This window comes from Hippichthys cyanospilos, chromosome 1 (genome assembly GCF_059441005.1).
Source record: "Hippichthys cyanospilos isolate Australia breed blue-spotted pipefish chromosome 1, RoL_Hcya_1.0, whole genome shotgun sequence".
In the NCBI taxonomy this organism is placed as follows: Eukaryota; Metazoa; Chordata; class Actinopteri; order Syngnathiformes; family Syngnathidae; genus Hippichthys; species Hippichthys cyanospilos.
Genome location: NC_142369.1, coordinates 10,648,037 through 10,670,113, shown reverse-complemented (window position 1 = coordinate 10,670,113; position 22,077 = coordinate 10,648,037). Strand labels below are relative to the sequence as shown.

At 37.0% G+C, this 22,077-nt stretch overlaps 1 protein-coding gene across 1 annotated transcript in view; it reads right to left on the bottom strand.

Annotated features, from left to right (window-relative positions):
- LOC148429099 (transmembrane protein 132D) overlaps positions 1–22,077 on the bottom strand; it is a 172,691-nt gene that overhangs the window by 22,533 nt on the left and 128,081 nt on the right. The window contains exons 5-6 of the mRNA XM_088413848.1: positions 13,205–13,391; positions 2,213–2,356 (exon numbers count right to left, since the gene is read on the bottom strand). Coding sequence (XP_088269974.1) covers positions 2,213–2,356; positions 13,205–13,391 — 331 coding nt within the window. The remainder of the gene's footprint in view (positions 1–2,212; positions 2,357–13,204; positions 13,392–22,077) is intronic.

Below are 22,077 nucleotides of genomic sequence, written 5' to 3'. Positions count from 1 at the left end.
TGCTCACAAAAATAACCATTAACTAAATGATTATGAAATATTTGTTCACAAAAATAATCAACTTAAAGTGTCAGACCTGTTCTCAAAAAGAAAAAAATGTAAATTAATATTTGTCCACAGAAAAAACATTAAAAATAAAGCAGGATTGTAGAAGAGATCTGTTCACAAAAATAAATCATTAACATAATTATTAATAAATATTTGCCCACAAAAAATAAGCAACTTGTGTCAGACCTGTTCTCAAAAAGAAACAAAAATAGAAATTAATGTCCAGGGAAAAATATTCAACCGAAAGTGTGCTATTTTAAAGTCATTGTAGAGATGAGTTCACAAATATAAATCATGAACTTGACAGGTAACGAGAGGAGGCGCGTGACAAGTTCGGTCGAACTACTCTAGTATGGGGGAGAATCTGTGTTTTTAAAATAATTAAATTGAACAACCACCTGAACATTAAAGTTGTTTCATGGACTTATATTTTCCTAAAACATTGAAATAATGTAATATTTTTTTAAGGATTTTTGCAGGTTTGTGTGTTTTACTTGTACAAGCCATTGTTTTTTTTTTTTTGTGTTTGTAACATCAAAGACATTGGGGGAGGTCTCTTGAAAACACCTGACATTTTTAAAACATTTAAGGCGGTGTATGGTGATGAGTACGCACAAATAATTGTCAGAATCAAAAGCTCAGTGATGTGAACAACGGAGAATCATCCGTCCTTGAAATGAGCCAAAAACAACAACACAATTTTTTTAGGAGTCATAACTTTTACCAAGGTTTATATACTTGCATTATCATCACCATCATTCCAGAATAGACAAGAAGTGTAATGAATGGAGTCATTAAACACTCCGCTGCTCAAAGAAAATTAAAACAAAATATGAGATTTCAGTAAGGTAGGGGAAATCTCAATCAATTTCATTCTTAGCCATTCAAGAAATTAAACCTTGTCCTGTGCTACACACACACACTAAAAAAAATCCATCTTTCACAAATTGTACCTTCATTTTAAACTGAACATTTTATATTCAATTATCACAGTTTTTATTAAACACATTTGAAGAATTGAAGCTTTAATGTGTATGTGTATTTTTGCAAACTGACAAAAAAGTTGTAGTCTTTGATGAAACCGTCAAGTACGAAAAGAAAAAGTAATTATCATCATAAAGGAGCCGGTTTTGGGATTACAGTAGGGATGTCTTCACAAAAATAAATCATTAACTAATAATAAATATTTGTCTTCAAAAAAATATTCAACATAAAGTGTCAGATCTGTTCTCAAAATGAAATAATTACAAATAAATATTTTTCCATAGATAAATATTCAACTTTTGGATAGTAGAGATGCGTTCACAAAAATTAATCATTAACTCGACAGGTGACGAGAGGTGGCACATGACAAATTGGGCTGAACCATTTTAATATGGGGGAGAATCTGGCTTTTTATAATAATGAATAACCTACTGAACTTAAAATTTGTTTCATGAACTTATATATTCCTGGAGCAATTAGGTATTTTTAAAGCATTTTTTGCATGTTTCTTTTACTTAAAATCTCAAATGTCAAAGACCCTAAATGTGTTTTATGTAAACAAAAAATGTGTTTGAATAACATATCCAATAGAGCCTCAAAAACAAAAGAGAATTCAGAGTTTATCTTGCAAATGTCAGAAAATTAGTTATGGCTAAATGAAGCTTCATGAAGCACTTGTGGTATTTTTGGACTCATTTAGAAGGCACTCTTGAGTTAAAGACAAAGTTAAAGACAAAGTGGAAATAAACCACTACCACTCGCCTTCATCTTTAGACCAAGAGCATCAGTAGAGGAGTAAAAAAAATACCACAAGTGCATCATGAAGCTTTATTTTCTACTCACTACCGAAAACGTTGTCTTTGATGAACGTATCATGCGCATTTTAAGAAACATCAAAGAGAATTTAGAGCATGAGAGAACCAAAGGTGCTTTTTCGTTACCTTCAAAGAAAATGTAGTCTTTGATGATCCTATCATATGAACAATTGTAAAAATCAAAGGCAATTCAGTCATTCTTGCAAATGTGACAAAACGTAGTCTTTGATGCACCTATCGTGAAATGTTTTACAAACATCAAAAAATAAAGATTGTTTTAAGAGTTGAATATTCTTTTTTTTGCAAACATTAAAGAAAAAGGTCAAGTTATGATATGTTTCAATAGAAATCAAGGAGACACTTACTTTGAGCACATGGACGTCGGCCGAGCTGCAGCTAAGCGAGTCGTCCACTTCCCTCACCTGGCCGTCCGTCCCCACCGTCACCAGCTTGACGGGCACAGACACCCGGCGACCCGTCAGAATTGCCGTGTTCAACACCTCTGTGTCCTGTCCGACACACAACACGCTCGCGTTACACATTAAGATGTCCCATTGCGCCTTGCCCGTGCCCGTGTCATTCTTTTCACTCGACCTGAGTCGAATCTTGTGAATTAAAGTTCAAAAGGTGATCGCTCGTAAACTCAGGTAATGTTTGATAGCCCTAAATAGAGGTACAAAAAGTAATACATAATACACCAACATACATTTTGTCCAATCCTTTGATCTTTACATCAAAGGCATTTCACATTAAAAGGAAAACGTTCAAAAACAGTAGGGAGCTGAAATTCCACCCGGATGGTGACAACATGTCAAACTTCAAAATGGTATGACCACTTCGTCATCACACTAATATGAGTGTGCCATCCATCCGTTTTCTATAGCCACTTCACCCAAAGGGGTCGCAGGCGCCTATCTCAGCTCGCTCCGGGCATTGGGCAGGGGACAACCTGAACTGGTTGCCGGCCAATCGCAGGGCACACAGAGACGAACGACCAATCACGCGGCCAATCACACCTATGGACAATTTAGTATGTCCAATTCACCTGCCATGCATGTTTTTGGGGGGTGGGAGGAAGCCAGAGTGCCCAGAGAGAACCCACGCGGGCTCGGGGAGAACATGCAAACTCCACACAGGAATGCTGGAGCCAGGTGGATTTGAACTGGGGCCTTTGAACTGTGAGGCGGACGCGCTATTCACTGCGCCACCAAGCCGCCCGAATGTGTCATCTCTTGGCCAAATTACTGAGAGAACGATGTGAAAGAAAATGACCCAAAAATGGTCAAAATAGCGCACAGGGGTTTTAAACATCATCTTGGTATCCCACTAAGGGGTGAATGTTAGAGTTTCCACCAAGCTAGCGGATGCTTTGATTGAGAGGTCATCAGAAGTCACTAAAAGGTCACCAGAGGTTTTCAAAAGCTCACTAGAGGTCGCCAGACAATAGAAACATTAGGTGACCTCTAGCGACCTTGTAGCAACCTCTAGTGGCCGTAAACAAAATCTGGAGATACAAGGAGATACAAAGATCTGATAAATTTACGGACATTCGCCAACGTTCACCAGTTAGGGGATACCAGTTTTGATGATTTGTTGATCATCAATAGTTGTCAGTAAATCTCAAATGGTTCCAGCAAATGTACACATTTTGTAAACAATGAATACCAAACGTTGATAATTGTAATCAGTGGGCTGGAGTGCAATTAGACGCTTACCGACCCGCCATGATTAGATGGCGTAACGCTTGCAAAAAGGGAGCATTTATCTACACACACACTCATGATTATGGCTTATTGTTTGTAGATGGCAGCTTCGTGAGTGTTATTAGGCCCAGCAGGCCAATTTGACCACCATAAATAACCATAAAAATCAACAGAAAATTGACTGTGCTGCTTCCACAAAAGAGTCCTGCTTCATTTTGCGCGGGTTGGCTTTCTAGCATAGCTTAGCGTAGATTAGCATCGCTACCTTCGTACAAGCTCATTTTGGGTGTCCTTAAAAACAGATAATGATGTTTTGGTAACAACTCAAGTATTTGAAGTATTTTTACAAATATCAGTGAGGCAGATGATAATTCATAAATGGATCGATTATTTTTTTGGCACACCCCAACAAAACTATGCATGTTAGTATGCATTTGTACTGCAGGAATCTAGAAAAAGCTTCTTGCCTTAAACTAGTTCCTAGCGTGTTCGTTTTTGTTGAAAGATCGCCCATACCACAACATAGTGAAACAATTGATTTAATCCAGACAGAGTGGGAAAGTACACGAGGCCTCGGGCCAGTCCTGCCATGGGTCGGAGCAGAAAATGGCAACGTTTCACCTTCAACATTCAGTTCTTATACCCTTTTGGGGCATCTGGTCCCACTGTGGAATGCAAGTGTGTGTGTGTGTGTGTGTGTGTGTGTGCGTGCACGTGCGTGCGTGCCTGTCGGTGTGTGCGTGTGTGCGTGCGTGGGGGGTCTGTTTGCGTGGGGATGGTGTCTTCAAAAGTCTTTGTTCTGCCGGCCATTCTTTGAAGCGGGAGGAAGTCTGAGCACCATAAAACTCTGACTGATATCTTCTCTTGAAGGCCACACCTAGCCTTTTGTCCATGGTGGAATGTTGGTCGGGGGATGCCATCTGTTCCTTTTGGAGGTGCCGAGTTGTCTTTATTTCCCCTGGGCCAGGACCAAATCTGCTTTATACTGACATTACGTCGTCTCAATCTTTATTAGAATAACACAGTTCCATGTACACACTATTTTATTGATACTGTATATTGAATTTGAAAAATATGAATTTCCTTCAGTATGCAACAACTAATGTGTCTTTGAGCACTTCAAAATATCTGAGACGAACCTAAAGTATGCGTTTCATAAACATCAAAGAGCTTACATAATCAAAGACCCTTAATAATGTTTAATGGGAATATAGAAATTGAAACAACTAAACAACTTTGGAGTCAAAGACCCACCAAATAAGGTAAATAGTTAATGATCATTTGACCATTCAAAGACGCAGAAATACATCATCATCAATGCTAAAAAAAAGTAGTTTTCAAATAGCCTGAATGATTTTTTTTTCCAACTATCAATGACAATTCATCGTAAAAGATCAAAACGGTTACCGTTTAGTAAAATGCCATGGCAATTGAAGTGTTCAACAACATCATCAAAGACCCTAGAATGTGTTTTGTGACATCAAGTATAACTCAAAGATGCCAAAATGTTTTTTGTGAATATCATAGAAAATGTAGTTATTTAACCTTTGTGCAGTATATTGTCCAATCCCTTGATCTTCACCTCAAAGGGATTTCATATCAAAGAGAAAGCATTGAAAAATGGCAACAGGAAGCTGAAATTTCACCCAGATGGTGACAACACGTCAAAATTCAAAATGGCATCCTTTGACAAAAACCCTCTGAGCACGACGTGGAGGAAAATGACCCCAAAAAGATCAAAATACTGCAAAAGAATTAAAAACCAAAAGCTTAGCACCACAGAAGGCAACGAAGACTATAAAATGTAACCTATATATTCGGAATGTAGAAGCAAGAAGCAGGTGGAGGGTGAGAAACAGGTGAAGAGGCGGCGGCAGCCAGAAGGGAATAAAGAGGATTAAAAGCATGACAAAGACAATAAAAAAAGAAAAAAAAATACATAGTGATGAAAGACAATATCAAGGAAAGGATTCTGCCCGCAGGCCGAGTGGGAAGAGAGATGTTTACCCACCTTGTATATGTGTGTAAGTGTGTGCGTCATCTTATGAAATGCGTAGATAAGATCACATCCACATTGTCGCTATCTTGACTGCAGGCTGAAAGTGGACTGTGATGTCACGCAGTGACCAGTAAAGTCTTGTGTCCCAGGACACGCCGATGCACCAGATTAGCAACACTCACGCATACTGGTTGAGGTTTAAATCCTCGTATTATTTGTCCCAAAATGTAAAAGCTTCGAAAGGTTTCTCAGTGTAATATTTGTTTTTCAATATAAAATAAAGGCAAAGGTATGATGACACTTTTCACTCAGGCAGTGTTTCTCAACTAAATTTTGACAGGCCCCCCCTAGAAAAGAGAAAACTTTTCACGCCCCCCCCCGTTGATGCACTGAATATGAATAAGATTATTATTGATGAAAATTGTTTAAGTATACCTAAGCATGTATCCTTTTTAACATTAACAACAGAAAAACAACTTTCAACAACTGTTAATTATTTTTATCGGGTTTATACGGGTTACAGATTAGTCTAAAACGGAAAAAAGAAGCACCAAAGTGCCTGAAACTAAAAGAAAACGATGAAAATTATTACTTTATTGCAATTACAGTCCACATGACAAAAACAAGGCCTTTTTCCTGGGATCATCAGATTTGGGGGGGATTATACACACACACACACACACACATATATATATATATATATATATATATATATATATATATATATATATATATAATCCCCCCAAATCTGACAATTTAGTCCTTGCAGGTATGTGCTATTTCGAGGTTTTTTTTTTAATTCATTTGCAAATTGTTGATTTCAAATATTGAAAATGACTCGCTCTCGTTGACAATGTGATGTTTTTGGTTTCGCAAACATACAAACAGACAAACTGACATTTTTGCACAATTTGGTACATAAAATAATGCCTTGCACACATTTTACAGTTTTCAAATGTTTGCTTTTTACTGAGCAGACAATAATAGACAGCAACACAACAATCTAGCGCGCAAATAAAAACAAAAAAGGAGTCAGACAGATTTTCCAGCTGCTGTTGAGAGCTTTCTTAATACTGAGTAGTTCAACAAAATACAAACATCTAGTTTTCGCTGTGGTGTATGGCATTTTTTTTTTCACTATTTATAAAGCATATGAATTTTAACAGCTTTAGGGCTGTCAGATGTCTGGTAACCTGACAAAGCAACTGCTGGTCCCAAGCCCATTGATAAAGCAAGAATTTCCAATGTCAGACTGCATTGCCGTTATTTTACAAACAGGACCATGTTTTTGCATTTTTTGGTTTTATATATTTTATATATTTTTGCATTTTATTGCTTGTGTTGTTACACATGTACTGTATTTTGTTTACGTGCTTGCACATTTGCGCAGAACCAGTACCGTCATTTCCTACATAAGGAAATTCCGTTATAAGCAAATATGAATACTTGCTATAGCGTATTGGTGGGGGGCTTGGAACGGATTAGGCTATTTACATGTAAAAAGCGCCTTTAGTTACGAAAAATTCACCTTACAAAATGACTTCTGGAACGAATTAATTTTCTAAGTAGAGGTACAACTGTATATGTGTTTATCTGCTTGGTCTTCCAGTAGTCCACATAAAAAAGCAGTCTATTAAATTTTGTTTTATAATACATGTGGGAGACATTTGCAACCCTCCCGTCCCACGGCCTTTTATCCCGTTGATTCGTTTGCGTGATTTATCGTCAATTTACCATGCGCGCTTGCGCTCTCGCTCCTCCTCTCTCATCTTGGCCACTCAAACAAGTCGAGACGCTCGTAAAAAGACAATAATAAGAATCAAATCAAAAGTGCTTTAATTTGTGTGCGGCCATGCGTTGAGGTGTGAAGCCATCTGAACATATGGCGGCTCACGCCTCCTCGCTCATCGTGTGTGCGTGTGTGTGCGCGTTGTTTACGGCATGACACGGCATTAATAAGCAGTAAAGTCAGTGGAGGTGCACGCGCGTGCAAATCTGATGTGCAGCTTGTTAAAGGACCAATTGCAATTTTTACGAGCACGAAAATGTTGAGACGTCAAACAAGTGATTCATGTACGCACACCTACCTACTGGCAGACACTTCATTAGGTACATCGGTTCAAGAGGAGTTATCATGAATGTTTTGCGGAGAGGTTAATTCGCAGTTTATTTTATTGCAACTCTACTGTTGCAAACTGAGAGCTGTGTCTAATAATGTCAACCTCATGCAGAAATTAGCCATTCAAGCCTTGATATCGTCTCACAGGCCTTGCATTGGATAGGATCACTTTTGCGTTATAATCGTTTTCAAATTAAAAAAAAAACAAAAACATAAATAACACTCAAAAATGCTTATTTGTTATCATTGCGATCTTGGGTATAAATAAAATGTTCCTTCCTTCTTGGATGAGGTATCATTATTGGTTAATAACTAACAGGAATATATATATATATATATATATATATATATATATATATATATATATATATATATATATATATACACACAGAGTTACAGAGTCCATTCCAAGGTACTTACACTTTGTTGAATTTTTTTTCAAGTATTTTGAATAAAGAGTGTCTGAAAATGGCTGGTCCTGGATGAGTTAAACAATCTGGACAAAAGAGAGAAACCATTAGCCTCTTACTATAGTTGTCGAAGTCATATTCGAACTTTTTGGGGAAAAAATAAACAAATAAACAAACAAAAAAAAACACTAAAGTTCAAGCTTCGTGAGAATTGAGTGACTGGAAATTGTCATGAACTAATAACATATATTTAAAAAAGAATCGCCCACAAGCAGCTTTTTATTTTTTGTAAGAATCATGTGTGGCAAGTATGCCTTTCGGCCTATGTGACAGAGTCATAAGTGAATAAATTAATTACAGTGGTACTAGGGCTGCACAATTATGTCAATATTAAAATCACGGTTATTAATCACGATTATTAATCATGCTTGGTCAAACAAGTCTATTTAATGCCCTCGCCTCCCCTTTTTTTTTTTTTAAACAAGCAGTATATAAACAAGGCTTGATACTTCAAATAATTATAATATAAAATGAATAAATAAAGTAAGGTTTTTAAGGAGTACCTGACCAAGCCATGTTATGAATAATTTTACATTCAAAATGAGTGTGTGGTTCTTTATAATTGCACAGACTTAGAAAACACAAAAACAAAGCTCTTACTGTACATATTATTTATTCCCAAAGATGTGGTACGACATCAACCGGGTATCAAAATCGGGTCGAAAATGGTATTGCTGCATTACTAGTCAAAATTCACTGATATAGCAGGTAGCGAACCATCAACTTGATATAGCGACAATTCACTCTATCCATTAAACTGAAAATTCACATTCTACACTTTGTAACATTCAGATAGACCAGCAACAAAGCAGGAAAAAGATGGAAAATTCCCAGTAGGTGCGTGTGCGCGATTTCAGGGATAAATGCCTATTATCACAATGACAATGTTCATTAAAGTCAGATTATTAAGCCTCGGGCTTGTTGAGTTGGCGGCGGTGTGTGTGTGTAAGTGTTTGTGTATGTGCATGGGAGTGTGCACGTGTGCGTGTACGTGCTGTCATCAAGTGTCTTGTTGAACAGCGTAATTACTTGGAGCAAACAGTGACACGCTGCCTGCTTGTGATCTGTCAGACTCCAGATGAATCAGCGCTACTTGGACAAAAGTAATGGGACAAATCTAAGACGGAAAGACTGGGAGGTGTCCGAGAAAAGGCTGATTCGATTTCAAGTTTCTGGTTAAAATAACAAATTAGTAAGTTGTTTTCACCTTTTAAAATTTTTGTTGGAAACAAAAAAAAACAAGGGATTTTGTCAGGTTCGCCGAGTAGACATTTATTAATTGTGGCTCACAGGCATTTGATAACGACTCGTGCATGAAGAGAACGGAGAAGGACCGCACAAGTGCAATTCTGTTTTCTTTTATTAGTTCAAGAGGTCCCTAGGTACAAAAGTCATTGCTTCCCTGAAGGATTGGGGGAGACATTTGGCAACAATGTAAACAATTGGTTTACGATGGTGAGGAATGCATTTTAGAGTCCATGCTGTTATTTCCTTTCTCAGGCACAGGATGCACGACGGGTCGGGTCACGAAACCCCCGTTGCATCACGGGTCTGTCTCTTTCTTGCAGCTGATTGAGACACGTCAATTCCTCTTCTTCACAACCAACAGTAACAGAAAAACCCTAATCTACCAACATACTGATGGCATAACAAACATACTGTACTAACTGATTGCATAACAAACATACCAAGTGATTGCATAACAAATATGGGATAAACTATATGCAACTATTCTAACAGTTTTTTATTCCCAATCCCTCTTTTGAACAGTTACCATCCTCTGTTTTTAAAACTATTTTGGAGTGTGACGAACAATCCTGAGATTCATTTGATTTCAGCGTCATAAGGGCCCTCTGACAGAAACTAGAACTACAGTACAATGACGACCGCAATAAAAATGACTTTGACACCCCTGCTCTAATGCTTCTTCTTCTGTGGTGCTGGACTAATTGGCGGTAGGCATAAGCTGGCTATGGAAATGGGCGTCCAAGGGCATCTCCTTGACCCACATTGTCGCGCAGAAGTAGAAAAAAAAAAAGAAATATAGACCGTGTGGGTTCATTGGTAAGGCTTCAATGGTATGTAGCAAAGACTCAAAAACATAGCGAAAATATAAACAACAAACATAAGTATACTAAAATGAGCTAGCAGCTAACACAGGAAGCTAAACAATGAATTATATACAATTATAGGAGTCCAGTATGAAATGTAAATGGTAATTGCAGCACTACCTTTTGTTCACAAGCGAAGAGAACATGGTGGCGAGCCAGTCGGTAGCTCGTGCAAGAAGCTAACGCGCTCCATGTTGTCAACCAAGACATCAGCAAAATTCACGCAATAGCCAAATACGCTCAACTTTTTTTTGGAAGAAGTATATCAAAACCAAATTAAACTCCAACTTTTGCAAGGGCACTTTTGTTTGAAGTGCGGCGAAGAAGCACGAACACGTAGCAGACGACGTCGAATAAATAAAAGATGGCCGACAAGAACAGCATTTATTCCTTCCTTCTCAGGCCCTGTGGGACGCTTGGGCTTTTACTTTTAGCGGCGGGGAGCGAGCGAGGACGCGTAATGGCGGCGGTCAGAGACATCACAGAACATTATTACTGATCCAATTTATGTGCTGAAACATCAACACATCCTTTCCTGACCTCCCTCGGCTTTGATGCAGTGTCCCCTCAGCACACTAACAAGTGGCCTGCTCTTTACCTTGTTTTAGCTTCAGTACCGAAGAGACCCGCCCTGACCACTGCTTTTACATAAGCCGTAAAACGTATTTCCATTATGTCTATTTGGATGCTCTATTTCCTGGAAATAATTTGAAAGCGGGAATGAATCACAATGGCGAAGGTGAGACTGACTTACACAGATGAAAATACCGAAGGATAAACCATCGCACTGAAGGACGGACTGACCAACGCTCTGACCCAACAAAGCTATCACTAACTGACCTACAAACACGAAGAAAAATCGACATTCTGATTGGACAGACCAGCAGCATGACGAGCAGAAAGATGGACAATCAGACGATTGGATTTACAGATTTACAGACAGAGTCCAACCAAAACTGACCATCTGCTTTTTACCAGATGAAAAACAAATCCAGACTGAAGTGTTGCATACTTCAACCAAACCAGAACAAGTTTATCCACACTTTTATCTCCAGTATACTTGATTACTGCAATGGCCTTCGGACTGGACTCTCTGCAAAGAGTATCAAATAGCTGCAGCTATTTCAGAGACAGAACTCAGAGACCGAAAAAGATCAGAACATACTACTCCAGTTTTAAAGGCTCTGCGGTGAATTCCGTCCGTAGAATAGATTGTAAAACTGTGAATCTGGTCTATAAAATCACTGGTTTGGGTCCTGACTACACTAATTTCTCAGTTATATTTTGCAAAGACCCCTACGAAAGAGGAAATATTTTGCGCTTCTCATTCTCACTTTGAATGTTTTTTCCCTTTTTGTTAGTAAATGCATCTGAGTTATTTGGGCCTTGGGTTGCGTGAAGCACATCGATTTAACGTGTGTATGAAATGTCCTATATTAATACCGTGCCTGGTTGACCAAAAGACAAAAAAATAAATCCAAGAATGGACAGGCTTTCCGACAAAGTAATGAACTGAATGAATATACAGATTGACACACTAACTAAACTCCACAAAAGATTGATATCAAAGCATGTTAAGACAGGTGAATTGAAGAAAATTATTAATGTTTAGCATATTAATTTACGTATGAATGGCATTATTAATGACATGAAAAAGTAATAAAGAATGATGAATGAGGATGGGAAAAGGACGGTGAGTTGTTTGGATGAATGAACCGATAGATGGATAAGTATCTTAATGAACTCGAAGATAATGTATGAACATATTTTTGTTGCCATTTGAAGCGCTACCACATTTTGTTTTTCACATTTAGAACGTTCTTTAAAAAAAAAAACCTTTTGTGCTCTAAATTGTTATGGAGTGCAGGCTGCAGTCATTTTTATTTGTTATTTTTTATTTTTTTACCAGTACTGTGGGTAACGAAGGCAGATTCCCACCATGCCAAATTGGCTTTTCTCACCAGGGCTTTGCTGTCTGAAGGAGGGGCTATCAGGCCAGATTAGCTCGCCACTAATGGAAGCGAAAGAGCTTTCAGAAGCATCAGGAGCAGCTGGATGCTCTTTTTTTAGCTTTTGGTTACAATGTTTGCTTTGCGCAGACGGTACACGTCTGTTTTAATCCATGAGAACCTAACATTCATTTGGTATGATTAGAAATTTCGCATCTTGTTTATTGAAACACTACTACCAGATAAGGAAGGAGATAGATAGATAGATAGATAGATAGATAGATAGATAGATAGATAGATAGATAGATAGATAGATAGATAGATAGATAGATATACATATTAGTTAGCTAGATAGATAGATAGATAGATAGATAGATAGATAGATAGATAGATAGATAGATAGATAGATAGATAGATAGATAGATAGATAGATAGATAGATAGATAGATAGATAGATATACATATTAGTTAGCTAGATAGATAGATAGATAGATAGATAGATAGATAGATAGATAGATAGATAGATAGATAGATAGATAGATAGATAGATAGATAGATAGATAGATAGATAGATAGATAGATAGATAGATAGATAGATAGACAGACAGACAGACAGATAGATAGATAGATGCGCTAGTTAGTTAGCTAGCTAGCAAAATAGATATGCAAGTTAGTTAGCTAGCAAGCAAAATTGATGAATAGATGTGCTAGTTAATTAGCTAGCAAGCGAAATTTATAAATAGATGTGCAAGTTAGTTAGCTAGGAAGAAAGATAGATCGATAGATAAATAGATGCGCTAGTTAGTTAGCTAGCTAGCGAAATAGATAAAGAGATGCGCTCATTTGCTAGCTCACAAGATAGATAGATAGATAGATAGATAGATAGATAGATAGATAGATAGATAGATAGATAGATAGATAGATAGATAGATAGATAGATAGATAGATAAAAGGCCGACGATGCAAAGAAGACAAACTCGATTTAGGGAAAAGAAGAGGAGTTCACCTGCGCGAGTGGTACGATGCCCTGGATGTCAGCGTTGCTGACGTAGAGGTGTGACACTCTCTCAGGCGAGGACGGCACGCCAGAAGCATACTCTATGCTCCAGTGCAAAGTTTGGGTGGGGGCCAAGGTGATCACGTTGTCCACCTCAAAGTCCAACTGCATCACCTCGTAAGACGGGGTCTCCAATCTGGAGGATGGGAAATATAGATCCGATTAGCAACTGCCAACAGCCATGAAATTTTATATGTTCAAGATTCAGATTCAAGAGTTTTATCGTCTTATGCATAATAATACTACAAACACTACACAATGAAATTATTATTCGGTTCACTTTCTAACAAAAGCTGCCAACACACAATGTCGACTGAGTTTCGTTTTTACATTTTCGGTATCAATGGACTTGTCAGATTTTCATGAATAAAACAATACGTTTTGTTCTTTGTCAACCATGAAGTATACACCTTGCTAAAATGTAAAGAAACAAACAAAACCAGAAAAAAACATAAGTTTACAGTTAATCATCCAAAAAACATTTCTTTTTTTCTCTTTTGACTAACAATAACTTTCCAAAAATCCAAAATATTAGCCCAGGGGATCTCACGTCATTCTCATGGCATCTCCTGCTAACTTATGAACAGACAAGTGCAATTTCCCGTATTTTGAACACTTTTCAGACATCTTGAGAACACTTTCATTAACTTTTTTTTTCCCTTTTTGCATCATTAAATCTAAAGAGAGAAAATAAAGACAGTAAACTCTTTCATTGATTCGTTCTTGCAGCTGTGCCTCAGTGCTCCGCCGCCTCAAGTCAAGTCAACTTATTCATAAAGTGACAAGAACATTGATGATAACACAGCTGGATATCCATATAGTGTGTGAGGATGTATGCATGTGTACGCGAGTGTGCTTGTGGGCATGGCAGGAGCAGGAGTAGGCGTCAAATAACTTAACGGCACATTTTAACAGCTTCACGAGCGTAATCACGGCTTTTATTGTTATATCGATAGCACAAAACAAGCGGGATTGAAACGTTCCGTTTTAACTGTCACTTTATGTCTTATTATTATCCACTAAAATCCATTTCATTAGAAATTACTGTACTGCAATATGAGTGCTGGTACTACTGAACTGAAAACGCCAACGTATATTAGTAGTTATTGTACTTCAATGAAGAAAAATGAAACGTAAATGTAATTTTTTGACGTATATGCCAATTTGAGGATAAATGTGCGACGAAGAAATAAAAAAAAATATGCATTGTATTTTTGGACTATAAGCCGCACCTTTTTTCTCATGATTTGAACCCTGCGGTTTTCATTGCAGCTTATTTTTGCATATTTTTTTGTTTTTTTTTGCTAACTACTGTGAGACAATTCACCGGTAGAGCAAATTTGTGTATCTGTTCAAGGCTATAAAATGATGAGAATTAATCACTCCAAAAATATGCATGGCAGGTGTATTGGACACACTAAATTGTCATTAGGTGTGATTGGGCGCGTGAATGGTTGTTCGTCTCTGTGTGCCCTGCAATTCGCTGGAAACCAGTTCAGGGTGTCTCCCGCCTCCTACTGCCCGAAGTCAGCTCGGATAGCCGCCAGCAAGCCTGCGACCTTTGTGAGGATAAGCGGCTCTAGATGGATGAAACAAAGGGAGACGGAAGAAGATGCTATCAAAGTATTGATTTGGGGTTTAAATTGCTATTTAACTCTGCATGATTTATTTATCTCTTATTTGAAGGTGTGTCCAGACTTTTGACTGTTACTATAAAAAATGAAAGATGTTTGTCATGTGTCCTTGTCATTTCCGCGGATAAGAAAATGGAGAGCCAGAGTGTGAAATGTGCGTCTGTGGGGGCAGTGTAATCACTGGAGCTGAAAAAGCAATGTGTCCACACTGACAGCTGCATCCAGGTGTTAGCCATGTCTACAAAACACCATTGTTACAAAAACAAAAAGAAAAAAAAAACCTTCAAGGACACATTAACACAACTTGGAATAGTAATGCTGTTAGCATAGCATTGTTAGCTTGCAGTTCCATAAAAAGATATGAACATTGAGTCCTGTTTGCGGGTGTTAGCATAGCATTGCTTTTTCTCAGTTGGACAAACAATCACGCGTGACAGTGTAGGTTTGACTCTGAGCTAACAATGCTATGCTAACACCCAAATACCAGCCTTTTTGTTCATGAGTTTCATTTAGCATACTGCAAGCTAGCAAGGCTACCTTAAAATTAGTACAAGACTGTTAATCAACGTTTTTTTTTAATAGCATTCAATCGCTAGCTCATAGTTGAGCCCTTGGTTTGAAGCGAAAGGCTAATGAAATGGAACTGTATAAAATTTCTACTGCAATTTTAAACCAAGAGTGCCCTCTACAGGACCAAAATAAAAGAGCATAGCCTGAATATCAAGAAAATCTTGACTAGCCTACCGTTGTTAGCTACACAACAATACGTTTTTCTAAGCTTATTTTTCACAAACAAAAATATGCTGTTTGTGCTTGTGAATCATGATCATTGTCAATGAACATTTATATGACTTTTTGAGATTATGAATTTACATCTCTATAAATATATATATATATATATATATATATATATATATATATATATATATATATATATATATATATATATATATATATATATATATATTAAGAATGTAGAAACTTAACATAATCCTAAAACCATAAAACATAATTCATTGGCAAAAAATTAACATTTAGTAAAGATGATTACGGCTCACATATATAGAGACAATTTGCCTTGATGATTAGGACATTCCTCTCAGGCGATCAGTTGCCATAAATGTTCATGTTAATGTCAAATTAAGTGTTGTTTTTTTTATATACTATCATCATAATTAGCAAAGGGGCTGATGGCATTTTAAATGTTGATTTTAATAGTTTTTCAGCATTTCCATCACTTGTTTAATGACTCAGAAAAGCATCCCGATGATTAAAAACTCACAAAATGGACTCCCAAATGATAACATTTGCTATTAAAAAAAATAATAATAAATGCACACCCACCCAATTCATGAACATCTAATTATCCTCAACAGTCAGACTAATTGTTGTTATTGTAAAAAGTAAAATCTTCACCTTTGTCAAATAAGATAAAAATACACAAAGAACATAAAACCACAGATATTTGGAAAAAAATAGAGAAATTTAAAGCAAAATGGCAACAAATAAAACAATAAATCTAATATAAAATAATTAAAAACAAATATAAATTATGATTAAAAACAAAACGAGTCTGCTTTTGTCGACTACTTGTTTTTAAGACATCCCGAGTTACTCTTGATTTTTCTGTTCATAAATATTTTTTGTGTCTGAAGGAAATTCTTAACAAAATTTGTTTCAAGGTGACATGCGCTCACTCACACGGGGGCTGGCAGGTGTGTTTGTGACAAGAAAAAGACAAGAGAGTAAAACGACATCCGACCACAAGTCAAAAACAGTCACACAATTGTGTGTGCTTATGTTTGTGTGGGTGTGTGTGTGTTTGCGCGACACAGCTGGTCGCAGCCACTCCGGCCTTCCTGTCACTTTGCACTAACACAAGCGTGTCAGAGTGAAAGGAGACACACACCTGCGCACACCACCATGTTGCACATTCTGTGACACAACTGACACCATGTTGTGATGGGTTACTTTGTGTGTGTGTGCGCGTGTGTAATATGTTACCCCCCACAACGGGGGTGTCACAGTAGCCGCTTTACATGGAAATGAAGCCAACATGCATGTAAAATATATACATGCATAAATTGTACTGTGTGTAGGTGTGTGTGTATGTGTATACGCAGTGTCCTTCATTTTCTGCAAGATCATTCCTCCAACTTCCACGCTGTCCTTTACGTGGAAGCTGACTGACAGCTTGGACACACATGCACGGACACACACACACACACACACACACACACACACACACACACACACACACACACACAGTAGAATAGGGGAGTCAAACTCATTTTTATTGTGGGCCATATTGTAGTAATAGTTTCTGTCAAAGATAAATTTTAAGTGTGGTTCTCACACACTCACAGATTTTATAAATCAGAGGCAAGACAAATAGGGAAAAAAAAATATATTAAAAAAAATATTTAAAAAAAAAAAAAAAAATATATATATATATATATATATATATATATATATAAATATATATATATATATATATATATATATATATATATATATATATATATATATATATATATATATATATATATATATACACATATACATGCGCCTTATAATCCGGTGCGCCTTATATATGGAAAAGGTTTTAAATATGTCATTAATTGAGGGTGCGCTTTATAATCTTATAGTGCGGAAAATAAGGTACTTACTTACCAACCTAAGTAGTTAACTTACACCGTAAATCCAAATCTCCTTTCCCTTCTGTCTAGCCATTACGTCAAACACCAAATGTAAAATTAATCTACATAAGTTATCTGATGTCTCTTGTCTTCCTTCCTTGTGTCTTTATTTTAATGTTCTAGGTCAGTGCTTCTCAAATAGTGGGGCGAGGTGATGCCAGGGGCGGGCGCGGATGATCCCAGGAAAAATACTTTGTTTTTGTCATGTGGAATGTAATTGCAATAAAGTAATAATTTTCATCGTTTTCCTTTAGGTTCAGGTACTTTGGTGCTTCTTTTTTTCCGTTTTAGACTAAGCTGTAATAGTAGCTAAACATTCACTAAGAAAATTGTTCTTTCGGCCGTGACCTGACCATGCTAATCGTCCCGAAACCCTTTTCGACGCTCAGCAACGAGCTCGAACAATCCCTTGATGTTTCGCTACACCAAACTGACGGCGCTCCAAACCGCTGATGTCAGCTAGGTGTTTTGAGGCCCTTCGTTTTTCTTTAAAACACAAAATAAGTGAAACTTTCTCTTTTCATATGACCGATCACATTACATCGTGAAAAATAAACAAATAATTCCTTGAAATTGCACTCGATTCCACAGTGCGTCGTCTTAGTTCTGTTTCATTGAGATTTTTTTGGCTTTGTCCTTTTTTCGTTTATAGCACATGAGGGGATGAGCTAGGAAATGTAGTTTTGAGAGGCCAGCTAAAGTCCTATTCACCGTCCAGGCATTTGTGACTCTTCCTGCACATCAGACTTGCTACAACATGCACCCCTGCCACCCCCCGCCCCGCGGAGACCCCCAGACACACACACACACAAACACGGGCGCGCGTTGTCTACTTGCATCATCTGGCCTATGTAGAAGCCCCGCCAATGTCGTAACATCTTCTTTCCCCGGCCGAGTACACGTTAGCAAGTGTGACACACACTTACGCATGCACACACGGACACACACACACACACACCCCCGACATGCAACATGTAAATGCTTTTAGGGAAGGCCGCTGTGTGCGTGTGCATGCATCAAACATCTCCCACTGCGATTTTTTTTCTTTCTTTATTTTCTTTAAATGCAGCCGAAAGCTTTCGCGAGCACAGTGGGATGCCGGGATGCTGAAGATGAAAATGTTGGTTGGGGGGGTGGGGGGGGGGGGGGGGGGGGGCAGAAAAAAACAATACAAAGGAGATGGGAAAAGTGTAAAAGTGTGCGCTGGTTTAAATGTTAGGGTTCTGAGCAAGGAAGACAGAGGCGAGTTTTGCCTCAATAACGACAGTTTCTGAGAAAAAAAAAACTTTGCTAATGTCCCTCTTTTTAAAAAAAAATGCTATTTTCATTATTTAATGTATTTATTTATTACCACATTTTTTCAACTACAAAATCTTTGAGCTTCTTGCCTTTTTTTTCCAACAAAAAATTCACATTTTTCCTGAAAATACTACTTTTGAAAAAAAAAAAATCTTCTCTCAATATATATATTTTTTTCTCATGCAAATGATGAAATCTGGATTTAACACTAAAATAAAATGTTTTGAATTTGTGTTGGCAGGCACAGTGGAATATTTGCTAGCCGGTTTGCATCACAGTTCAGAGGTCCCAGGTTGAATTCCAGCTTGCCTCGACCTTCTTGTGTGGAGTTTGTATGTTCTCCCTTAGCCTGCGAAAGGTCTATACCCTGGCTACTACCCAAAGACTGCTGGGATAGGCATCAGCAAGCCAGCGACCCTAGTGAGGTAAAAAACTAAATAAAATAGACGGACGGATGTTAAATTTGTATGAGAGACATTTCCCAAAAGAGAGCTTTACTTCCAAGAAAATTTGGAAAATTACTGAAAAGAAAGTTAAACAACTACAATTCTGTTCTCAGGACTTTTTATAAATAGATATTTTTTAATTTTCTTGTAAATTTGATTTGCTGAATCTAAACCAAGAAATCCAACCTACTTTGAACAATTTAGCTATAGACATAAAGTCCTTGAAACTTTTAAAACTGTAAAGTACAAACTTTTAAGAGACATTTAAAAAAAAAAAGAAAAAAATCATGAACTTTTTCCGTGAAGGTAAATATAAATGAACAAAAAATTGTTTTTGTGAAAAAAATGTTAGGTTAAAATCAAGGTTATATAGGTTAAAATATATTCAACTTTTTTTCTAGTAAAGTGTGACTTTTTACATTAAACTAAACCTTATTTAAAAGAAAGCACTTTTTTCTGAAATGAGAAAATTGTTTTTCAGAAAAAAAAATTATTCTTAAAAATTATTCTTAAAATTTTGACTCAATTTTTCCTATAAATGACAGAAAATCTCAAATTTTTACCTTCGGAAAGGGAAACACATACTAAGCTTTGTAAACTTCTCTTCTTTTGGCAACTTTCTTAATTCTAAACTTTCTTAATTCGCAAATTACCAAAAATAAATAAATAAATAAATAAAAATAATACTTTCCAGCAATTTTTGGAGTTGGACGCTACTTCAAGACAACAGTCTTGATGCCATTTTGCTTCAGAATGAGATTTGTGAGACATAGTCTCAAACGGTCGCGTGACCTTTGTAATGAGGGTGAAAAGCAGCGGGGCGGGGCAGGGGGCGGGAACCGGATCCGATAGCAACGGCCCGCATCCCCGCTCGCTTCCTCACCTCCGGTAGACAAGCATTTTCTTTCCAAGAGAAATAGCCTTTGTTCAAATAAATTAAAGAAAGAAATCCCATTTTTGTAGCGGCCAGAAGCCCATATCTCATGCTCTATGCGTCTACGTGTGTGTTGAGGATAAGTGTGTGTGTGCGTGTAATATCATAAAAGCAGGGAGGCATCAGAGAAGATGGAGGAAAAGCAGAGATGGATGTCACAGCGAGTGGCGCATTAAATCAATATCTGATTACACGCACTGAGACGAGCTGAAAGGGGGTGCTACTGTTTACCTGTGTGTGTGTGTGTGTGTGTGTGTGTGTGTGTGTGTGTGTGTGAGGGTTTACTCGTGTGTATGGGTGCATGTGGATGTGTGTGAGGGATGTTGCAACATTCGTGCCACAACAGACACGTAGTAGTGATTGCAACAGGAAAGTCTAAGGGGAGCTAAAGAAACCAAAAGGAACTTGGTCAGGCATAGGTACGATTTAGCTAGCTAACTGCATTGTAAAATGTTAGCTGGGATAACGTCAGATCATATTTTTCAAGAATGTGTAAAGCCAAAGGAAGAGTAAGATTACCATTGCCCAACTTTGCTTAAAGGGCCAATGTCAGTCTGTGTTGTCATTTCGTCATGCATCCTCTCACACCCCCAGCCCTCCCCCACATTAAACTACCCTAAGCCCCGCACAACTCTCTCACTCACAGCCGCAAGCACGCAGCCTGAAAGCCATGAAAAGTTGTTGCCAAAAATGTCCATACATTATGCCATGACTCTGTTTGGCAACTTTAAGCAAAAGCGCCTCCGTTTGCGGCTGTATAAGATCGAGTATTAACAGGCTGTTAGACTGATTTATACTCCACGCAAAACGCGACGCACTGAAGCCGCGTAAAGCGAAGCGTGAAGTGGCAAGGAAACAATGTATTTGGAATGATGTCTGACAATTTTTTATTTTTTTTTTTTAATAATAGAAAAAGTAGTGTTAAAAAACATCATATTGTGGCGATTTATTATTTTGAAAATTGAAACTAGAACAAACTAGATTGAGGTAAGGTTTAAAGATATGAAATTTTATTTGACAGGGATGAAGAAAAATGAATCAGGTGTGTTTAAAAAGAGTGATGTTTTCAAGAATAAATTATTTTATTTTCTAATTATATATATATATATATATATATATATATATATATATATATATATATATATATATATATATATATATATATATATATATATATATATATATATATATTTTTTTTTTTTTTTTTTTTCCCCCCATGAACTAAAGCAAGCTAATCAAGAATGAAAATAAAATCTGTCTAAATAAAACCTATGATGTTTTTCAAAAAGAAATAATTGTCTATTCTAATTTAAGGCAAAATGACAAAAAATTGTCATAATGATATCATGTTACCCAGAATAATGTCATATTTTTAATGGGTGTTTTTATGTAGGTATGTATGTAGGTTTTTGTTTTGTTTGGTTTAAAGAACTTTGTCATTTTTGGAACCTATCAGATATTTTCTAGAAAACGATGTCATGTAGTTTGAAAAAGGTAATATTTTGAAGAAAAAAAATAATGGCTTTGCAAAAATAGCTTCTATATTTTATTTTGAAACAGTACTTTTTTTTCTAAATGAAAATGCCATGCCATAAGCAGAATAGTGTTTGTAAAAAGTCATATCTTTTTAGAACAAACTCAGATGTGACCTATTTTTTTTTTTTGCGTTATTCCCAGTTTGGCTGGCATTTCAAATCAACCAAACTGCAACAAAATTTTACAGAGGAGATGCTAAAATAAATAGTATGTATATAATGATGGCGCACATAAAAACAACCCAAAAAGTCTGCCCCCAAACGCTCGTTTAAGT